This window comes from Physeter macrocephalus, chromosome 15 (assembly GCF_002837175.3).
Source record: "Physeter macrocephalus isolate SW-GA chromosome 15, ASM283717v5, whole genome shotgun sequence".
Classification (NCBI taxonomy): domain Eukaryota; kingdom Metazoa; phylum Chordata; class Mammalia; order Artiodactyla; family Physeteridae; genus Physeter; species Physeter macrocephalus.
The window spans coordinates 71828493-71837169 of record NC_041228.1 but is presented as its reverse complement, the minus strand read 5'-3'; the positions used below and the strand labels follow the sequence as shown (position 1 = coordinate 71837169).

The 8677-nt window shown below is 42.0% G+C and overlaps 1 protein-coding gene across 2 annotated transcripts in view; it reads left to right on the top strand.

The window, feature by feature from the left end:
• NKAIN3 (sodium/potassium transporting ATPase interacting 3) overlaps positions 1–3734 on the top strand; it is a 560708-nt gene extending 556974 nt beyond the window's left edge. For both annotated transcript variants that reach the window (XM_055091171.1, XM_055091170.1), the window contains one exon: positions 2900–3734. In XM_055091171.1, the coding sequence (XP_054947146.1) occupies positions 2900–2913 (14 nt within the window). In that variant the 3' untranslated portion in view covers positions 2914–3734. The remainder of the gene's footprint in view (positions 1–2899) is intronic.
• Positions 3735–8677: the final 4943 nt, after the last annotated feature.

The following is an 8677-nucleotide window of genomic DNA, read 5'->3' as shown; positions in this document are numbered from 1 at the left end:
CCCGCAAAAAAAAAAAAAAACAAAAAAAAAAAAGACTAACACAGTAAGTTAAATCTCACCACAAGGAAGCAATCAGCCACTCTAGAATGTGGGAAATAGCACAGGGCAAATGAAAAAAAAAGGGGGAGGGGGGACTTACAATTTAAAAGGGATTTAAGAGACATACTAGTCAAATACAGTGTGTTTACCTTGTTTGGATTCTGGTTTCAACAAACCAACTGTAATGAGATGCTTTTAGACAATTGGGGAAATGCAAATATGGACTGGATAGTAAATGATATTAAGGAACTGTTGCCTATTTTGATAGATATGCTAATAAATAGGTTTTAACAAAAGAAGAAAAAAGTTTTATCAGTTGAGCAGAGTTTCTGAACCTCCGCACTGTTAACTCTGGACCCAGATAATTCTTTGTAGTAGGCGCTGTCCTGTGCGTTTCGGGATATTTAGCAACATCCTTGGCCTCTGCCCAGTAGACACCAGTAGCGGGCACGCGCACACACACACACACACACACACACACACACGCACACACACGGCCAAATTGTGGCAAACAACTGGTAGATGTCCCTGGCTAGGAAGAATCACCGAGTTAGGGAATCATCACTGAGATGTGCCGATGAGTGACACACAAGACATGACGTCTAGGATTTGCCTTTAATACTCTAGCCAAAAAGTAAATAATAAAGTTGTGGTGACTACATGAAACTTAATTAAATAATTTTTATTTTAGTTGAAGCTGGATGGTGAGAACATAGGGATTCATAATACCATTCTCTTTACTTCTGTGTGTGTATGTTTGACTTTTAAAAATCCATCTGTTAATAAAACCTAAGGCAGAGGGGTCAATAGGCTTTCCTTTCAATGCCTCCTCTCACGGTTGCTTCATTGTCTTCTTAGAAAACTCCTTGCAGACGTATCTTCCGACGCCTGAAGTAACACTCCAGCATTCCTACCTGGCGTCACAGGGGCAGGCTCAGCCTACGTGGCAGCTTTTCCAATCCAGGTTGCTAAAGCCCCAAAGCAGAAAATTGTAGCTATAAGTAGAGGTGACATGAAAGATCAATGTAGTGGGTACCTAGACGTTCCCCCGACGCCCCACCAATACTATCACTAGCAAAGAAAGAAAACGCCTTCCCCTGCTGCCTTATCCCCTTCTAGAAGAGTCGCCTGTTGGACGGATGAATAAACTTCCACAGCTTGAATCTTCCTTCAGACTAAAAGGTTATATAAAACTATAAAAATCCCACCATTATAATCTCATACCTTTATCTTTCCATTTAAATCCTTGTTCAACTCAGTGGGGTCAAAGGGCTAGACATTTGGGCTACGTCTTTCAGAATGTAGAGAAATAGGAGAGCAGAGAAAGCATAATAAGTGATAAGGAGAGAACTGCAGGGCTCCCGCCTCTGAGGGGTGAGGAGGGAACAGAATCTACAGGGAGAAGAGTGGCTTCCAAAAAGTGAAACTGGGAAGTTGCACGTTTTTTTCAGCTATTTCAAATTATGATGAACAAGTCCATTCCGAGCCACAGAGTCATTGAACTGAGTTAATGGAAGAGAATTGCTGGATGGGGATATAAAATAAGTATGAAACACCATCTCCACTGGCACCCTGCCTATAATTTAGTTGGCAGGAAAAAACTGACATACCTGAGTGAAACAATCAGTGCACAATTAGTTGTGAAGCTGAAAGCCATTCGCTATACATGGGGTCTAGCTGATAGCATACGAGTTGCCATTAGCAGGATGAGAAAACAACACGGCTGAGGTAGAAGTGGAATCTTCACGGAGGAGAAGAGGTTTCAACTGAACCTCAGAGATGAATAGGTTTGGATCAGCTAAGACTTTTCACAAGAGAGAAACAAAAGTATCCAACAAATACTTATTAGGTGCCAACTGTATAGCAGACACTGTGTTGAAGTTGATACTGTACGAAGATGCTAGAGCCAAAGCCCTCACCTTCCAAAGGCTTACCGCCTGCTATGGAGTCAGGAAGATGCACAGAGTCTTTGTCAGATGTGTGGAGACAAGAATGATTGGAGATGAGAATGCGTATTCCAGAGAAACAGAACCAATAGGGTGTGTGTGTGGAGAGAGAGAGATTTTAAGAAATCCACTCATGTGATCGTGGGGCAGAGGCAAGTCCAAACCTGCAGGGTCGGCAGGCAGACTAGAGGCCCAGGAAGAGCTGACATTGCATCTGGAGTCCAAAGGCAGTCTGGAGGCAGAATTCCTTCTTCCTCCGGGGACCTCAGTCTTTTCTCTTAATGCCTTCCAACTGATGGAACATGACTCACCCACATTATGGAGGGAGTCTACTTTACTCAGTCTATTGATTTAAATGTTAATCTCTTCTAAAAAAAAAAAAAAAAAAGAAAGACACCTTCACAGTGACTTTTAGACTGGTGTTTGACCAAATATCTGGGTACTACGGCCTAGCCAAATTGACACATAAAATTAACCATCACAGGGTGGGATGTATGCAAGGGCCACAGGTGGTATGCAAGCCAGACCTGGATGGTTCTTCAGCAGTCAACCAACCGAAGGCTATAGGAAGGTTAGGCTAGGGCTGTAGCTAGCAGTTTGCAGACACAATACTACCCTGTCATCTTTACCCCAAGGCCACCCAAAGGCAATACCTTTACATCACTCCCCATTAGCTATGTGGCTGGCACGTCTTTCCCAGGAAACCACAAGTCCTCCCCTCTGACGTTTACACCTGCCTGCCCCGCCCTGATCTGAAAAGCAGGGAGCCCAGGTGTTTTGCTTGCGTATTGATGCAGCCACGGACAGAGACAACACAAGGCACATTTAGCCTTCGGAGAAGCCCGGGTGAATAAAAAGGAAATTTAGTTTTCAATTTTGAAGTCTTTTAAAGCGCTTCACCCTTTCTGTTTCAGGTCGAAATAAGTAATGACGCTGACTCTGAAAATGCGGCTGCTGAACTTGACTTCGGAAGCAAAGCACCAATGACAGCACCTCTCCGCGTTGACACGTCTCACTTTCTTCCAGAGGACGGACCGCACCTCCCCGCTTTCCCACGAATCACAGAGTCCTCCAGGCACAGCCTATGTGTTATTAGCATTGTTCGCTAGATGAGTCGTAGGTGCTTGGGTGGGTGTTTTTTTAGTCATTTCCTTCTTATATGAATACTTGTAAATTGTACCCCAAAACTGGTTTTTAATCTTTTAACAATATTTAATGTGAGCCATGCAAAATGAAAAACATTCTGTGAAAGCCTTCCCCAGTCAATTCTAAGAGAAACGTGGGTTTGTGTAGTTGAGATGTCAAGTCGCCATTGCTGACTGTGGTAGTCTCAGGCCTGACGGGAGTTCTCACAGGGGATGTTACCCGGGGTTCCTCGGCAGGAAGTTAGATGCGGTGACAGCGGATAAATGGGTACAGATAGTGGATGGGGCTTTCAGACTGAGTACAGATCATTTTTTCAACACCACAGACAAAATAGAGAGTCCTCCTTTGTTCTCGACTTTCCAAAACCCAGAATCATATTATGGCAATCTAAATGTTCAGATGCATGCATGATATCTTGTCCTTCCTATGTTCTGAAAAAATATATATCATGGGCGTATGAAAGAGTGAAATGACCAGTAGAACACCTTTCCCATTTGGAGGGAATCTGGTATCTCTGAGGTTCAGCTCTTCTACCCTCTATCCCAGTCCTGACACTGGCGTCAGACCTAAATATACAGCTTATAGGTTTATGGGACAGAAGTCACAACCATAAATCTGTGATCAGGAATGTTGCTCTTAAGATATTCCAAAAAGTATTAAAATAGTGTGGAAGTCTCTATAATACTTCTAAAGAAGATGTTTATATCTGTTCTGAATCAACTTTTCTTTCTCCTACCCCATCCCAAGAACCAAGAAAGTAATATGGGAAACAGTATTCCATGGGAAAAGGACTGTTGAAAACATATCACAGTTTTTTTCCTTCATATCTTTCAATTATTATTTCCCGTATCAAAATAAGCTTTGCTCACTTTGTGTAACAACCAAGATGAGGCCTCCTATTGGGCCCGAAATTGTGTATACATGCAGTATTTAATCCAGAAGTTAACTTGGCCCATACATCTCTAAGTCAGTCTACAAACCATCTTAAATTGTGTCCAATTTTTTGTATGTGTGTAGAGGGTATTTTTTCCTTCTTCTTCTTTGAAGCCCATATATTTTATAAGATTCTTTTAAGAATCAGAATTTATGCAATAAAGTCTGCCCTGGTTCCTCCCAGTTCATGACAGACACCGTGGGCTTTCTGGAGGCCTGTTGTACTCACAGCCTCTGGACTGTGCCCTGTCAGTCAGCTGACACTCACTGAATCCCATCACTTTTCATTCCACTGACTAAACCCAAATTCAAAATGAAGAGGAGGTAGCAGGGACTGGGGAGAAGGGCCAGTCCAAGCCGGCTTGTACAGTTGGGGGCTGGAGCCTAGGGGATTTGGTGCTTTGTCCGGAGCCCTGCTGTATACAGAGGGCACAGGCTATGACCGAAGGAAGGAGAAGCCGGGGGGGCAAAAGGGGGAGAGGGTTGAGTCCCCGGCCCACTGCTGTGGCCGTGGGCAGTGTTAGACATCTCGGTCCTGGAGATTTCCTCATCTGTAAAGTAGAACAACAATCCCTACCTCCCAAGGGTCAGGTGAGGATTAGCTGAAAATATAAAAACTACTGTGTAAACTGTGAAGCATGCCACAACTGAAAGAGGCAGTTACCACTGTCAGGTCAGAACAACAAGTTCGATCCTGTCCGGAGCTCTTGTTACCCATTCAAGTGCTGTGCAAAGCCCATGCAAACCCCAAACTCTTCCAAGTTTTCTAACAAGTAGCTTGAAAAAATTGCCCATATTTAAAAGATTAGAAATAGTATACACTAAACACTGCATTTCTTAATTTAAAAATAACTTTTACATTCAAATTCCAAGACGAATATATATTATTATGGAGAAAACTAATAGCATATAAAAAATGTAGAAAATCATTAAGACAGAAGAGTAAAAATAACATTTAAATATTTTAAACTGTCATTTCATTACACACACATGCCCCCCACCCCCACACGCACAAACAAAACACAGTAAACACTTCACAAAACAGTACCACACTAACTAGTGTTGCTGTTTTACCTTCATATAAACTTGAACATACTTCTACAATGCACTGCAGAGTCCTAGATCTTGTCTAACTGCAGATTTGAGGAGGAAACCCTCACATTAGTGATCTTTCTATGGATATTCAATATAGGCAACTACTTAATATGGTATGTGTGTTTTTAGTTTTTAATCTTTCTTCATTTAAGTTATAACTGTTTTAATCACCAATCCCAGCAATCCATAATGGTAATTCTAAAGTTCCAGAAAATTTGCCATTCATCAGAAACAAGTCAGATAGATCTCCCATCCCCTCTCCCTCCCACTGGGCCCCTCCCTGCCCCTCCTCTTCCTGGCCAGTCTTTAGATGCTTACTTAAGACCAAGGGATGAAAAGAAGCGTAGGCTTGTGCAGTAACACTCAGAAGCCACCCCTTGATCTGGGTAACTCCAACACAGCACTGTCCAGCTTGCTGCCTCTTAGGAGCGAGAGTTTCCAGGTTTTGCAGCTTTTGCCTCCTGTTTTAGGGAATGCACGCTGCACCGTGCATCACGCAGCAGGGTTTTCGACAAAAACATATTCACGATATCTACACTCTTGCTGAATCTTGGCTTCTCTGTATGCAAGTGTGTGTCTGGTCAGAGCAACTCATATATTTAGCCTGTACTCACTTGCTACGATCTCCTCATCCTAAAAGATGGGCCAACTCCAGGTTCAAGCGCTCTCCTCAGAAGTTGTCCCGATTAAGCTGGAGATGGGTCCCCCAGTGCCCATGAGCCCCTAGTGCTGACTGGAATGGAGACGGGAAAGTTAAAACCACAGGTTTTTTCCTCTTTGAACCATCCTGGCATTGTGCCTTGTGAACCCTGCCCAACCCTGCCCCAGGCCGTGTCTTCTATCTTTTGGTCAATGACTTTTCTTAAAGGTAAGAAAAGCGTGTGAAGGCACAGGCAGCTGGGATTACCTTCAAAGCAGCAAAAGTTAAGCAATGGAATTACAGTGGTTGAGAGGGTTAGTTAGAGAATTCCCAAGGGACAGAATACATACTGGGGTGTGGAACAGCCTAGATTGGAGAAATCGAGAACGTCTCCTAGGAAAAGCTCTAAGCTAGTACATCCACAAGTATCTTAGCCTTCCACCTGCCATAGAGTATGAGGGTATGTGTCCCTGAAACAAAAACTTATGCCCATATCACTCCAATCTGAGGGGCTATTGCCTCACTTGTTTTGAAGATAACTGGACATGCTGCCTAGCATCCTGCCTAGCACCCTTCTTTCTTTTTTCCTCCAGAAAAAAATAAGCCTTGCTATTTCCTATAGCCCTAAATAAGGGAAGCAGCCAGCTTCAAGAGGCTGGATCTAACAAAATACGGCAGGGCTGCCATCTGTCTAACTTAATGGATGGGACGCTCGTGATTGAGAGGAATTTGCCTTCATCAACATCAGCTGACATGTACATTGCAAATCTGGAGAGAACCATCGTGACTGCTAAATTGAGAAGCAAGTGAAAACCAAAATTGCTCTTTTCAATCTTTGCAAATTAGAAAGGAATCTTGCCAAGAATAAACAGATCTTCATTTCATACCTAATTTAAAAATGTATAGTGTCCCAAAATGTGGATTCACTATGGTGTAAACATTCTGGCTAATTATTTCTTGAAGGAAATACTTGCTTATCATTTCTGAGTTACTGTAGTAGGTAACTAGGAGAACTTTTACAGTTGATTAGAATTCAGATGTTCTGACTTGACCTTTTAGCCCAAGGTAGTAGTTGCTTTCAATGGATAACTGAATTAAGTAGGAAACAATACCAATAATTGATCTTTTCAAACTTAGAAACCTTGAATGTCTGCTTTTCTTGTTTCCTCCAATTTAAGAGTCATCTGTAATCTTTGACTGATAGTCTATCTATGAACGCTGCTCAAATATTCGTGATAAATAGGCCCATAACTCAAGGATATTACGCCCAAAAGTTAAGCTAATACAGGGAATCACTACTCATGTAACTGCATAGTGTGTAGTGCAGAAAGGGAGCAGATATATCTTAAATATTAGAAGAATGTATTTATTAATAAAGAATTCTTCAAAAAACAGAATTCTCAAAAAATTCACAATTTGTGGGCAGCATTTCTCTTTTCATCCTGAAAAAGCGTAATTTCTTTATTGAGAGCTAAGGAAAAAATGCCATTTCTAGAAGGTAGGAAAAGCTTCTTAAATATTGATATTTGTAGAAAAGTTTGGTGTCGGGTGATAAATGAATCATCTTCCTTAGACTTGCAAGCATATAAAGAGCAAGTAGCACATTAAATACTAAACATTTTTAATGAAATATCTGAAGAATCCAAAGTATGCTTTGGCTTGAACCTGATAACTAAATTAAGTAAAAAGAAAAAGGAGAAATAAGAGAGGAAGGAAAGAAAGGAGGGAGGAAAGGAGAAAAAAAAGAGAAGGAAGAGGAGGGAGGGAGGAAGGAGGGAAGAATTCAAATTTGAAATTCTACCTAATTTGGATTTGGACATATCAATCCTTAACTTGGGGTTATTGTTCTTGTTTCTTTGAGTAACTGAAAACATCGGACCAGTTTCCATTTCGGGCATGCTTTTCCTTTGCTCTCCAGAGTTAAGTGGTTTTTTTTTGTTTTTTTTTTTTTGTGGTATGCGGGCCTCCCTCTGCTGCGGCCTCTCCCGCCGCGGAGCACAGGCTCCGGACGCGCAGGCCCAGCGGCCATGGCTCACGGGCCCAGCCGCTCCGCGGCACGTGGGATCCTCTCAGACCGGGGCGCAAACCCGGCGCCCCTGCATCGGCAGGCGGACGCGCAACCACTGCGCCACCAGGGAAGCCCCAGAGTTAAGTTTTTAAAAACAGTTTGAAGAAACCAATAATCTATCTAGTTATTCTCATAGAATTGCTTTGGAAGACAACGTTGCCAGTCTATATTCATTAGGATTAGAGTTACCTACAAGTGACAGAACAGAAAAATGACAGTGGCTTAAATAAGATACAGGTCTATGTCTCTTCATATTTCAAAATTCTGGAGATAGCAAAGAGGTGGATTTGGGTTCCCTAGAGACAGGGACCCAGGCTCCTTCTGTCTTGCTTCACTATGTGTCCTGCCATTCTCAAGACGGCTGCCAAAGTTCCGGCCATTGCTTGTGTATTCCAGCTAAAAAGGAGGAAAAAGGGACAGAGAAGGGTGCTTCTTTCATTTAAGGATGTGTCTCACAAGTTGCACAAACTACTTGTTCACCCCCAATTTAGTTTCAAGGAAAGCTGGAAATTGTAGTCTTTATTCATGGTGGCCTTGTACCCATCTAAAATTTAGGGGCTCCATTTCTTAGTAAGAAAGGGAAATGTATATTGAAGAATGCTTCGCAGTCTCTGCCACAAGGTTCAAACTAGTGGGCATGATTTTTTGGAATAATGTTTTTATTTACTTTCATTATAATACATTATACAAAAATACATATATTCTTCAATACTGTGAGGAATTGATTATCACCTCTGTGAAATGAGAATTTCTACCTCATCTTTCTGCCTTTCTTTTTAGAAAGAAAACTGTAAATCTATGACACAAGAT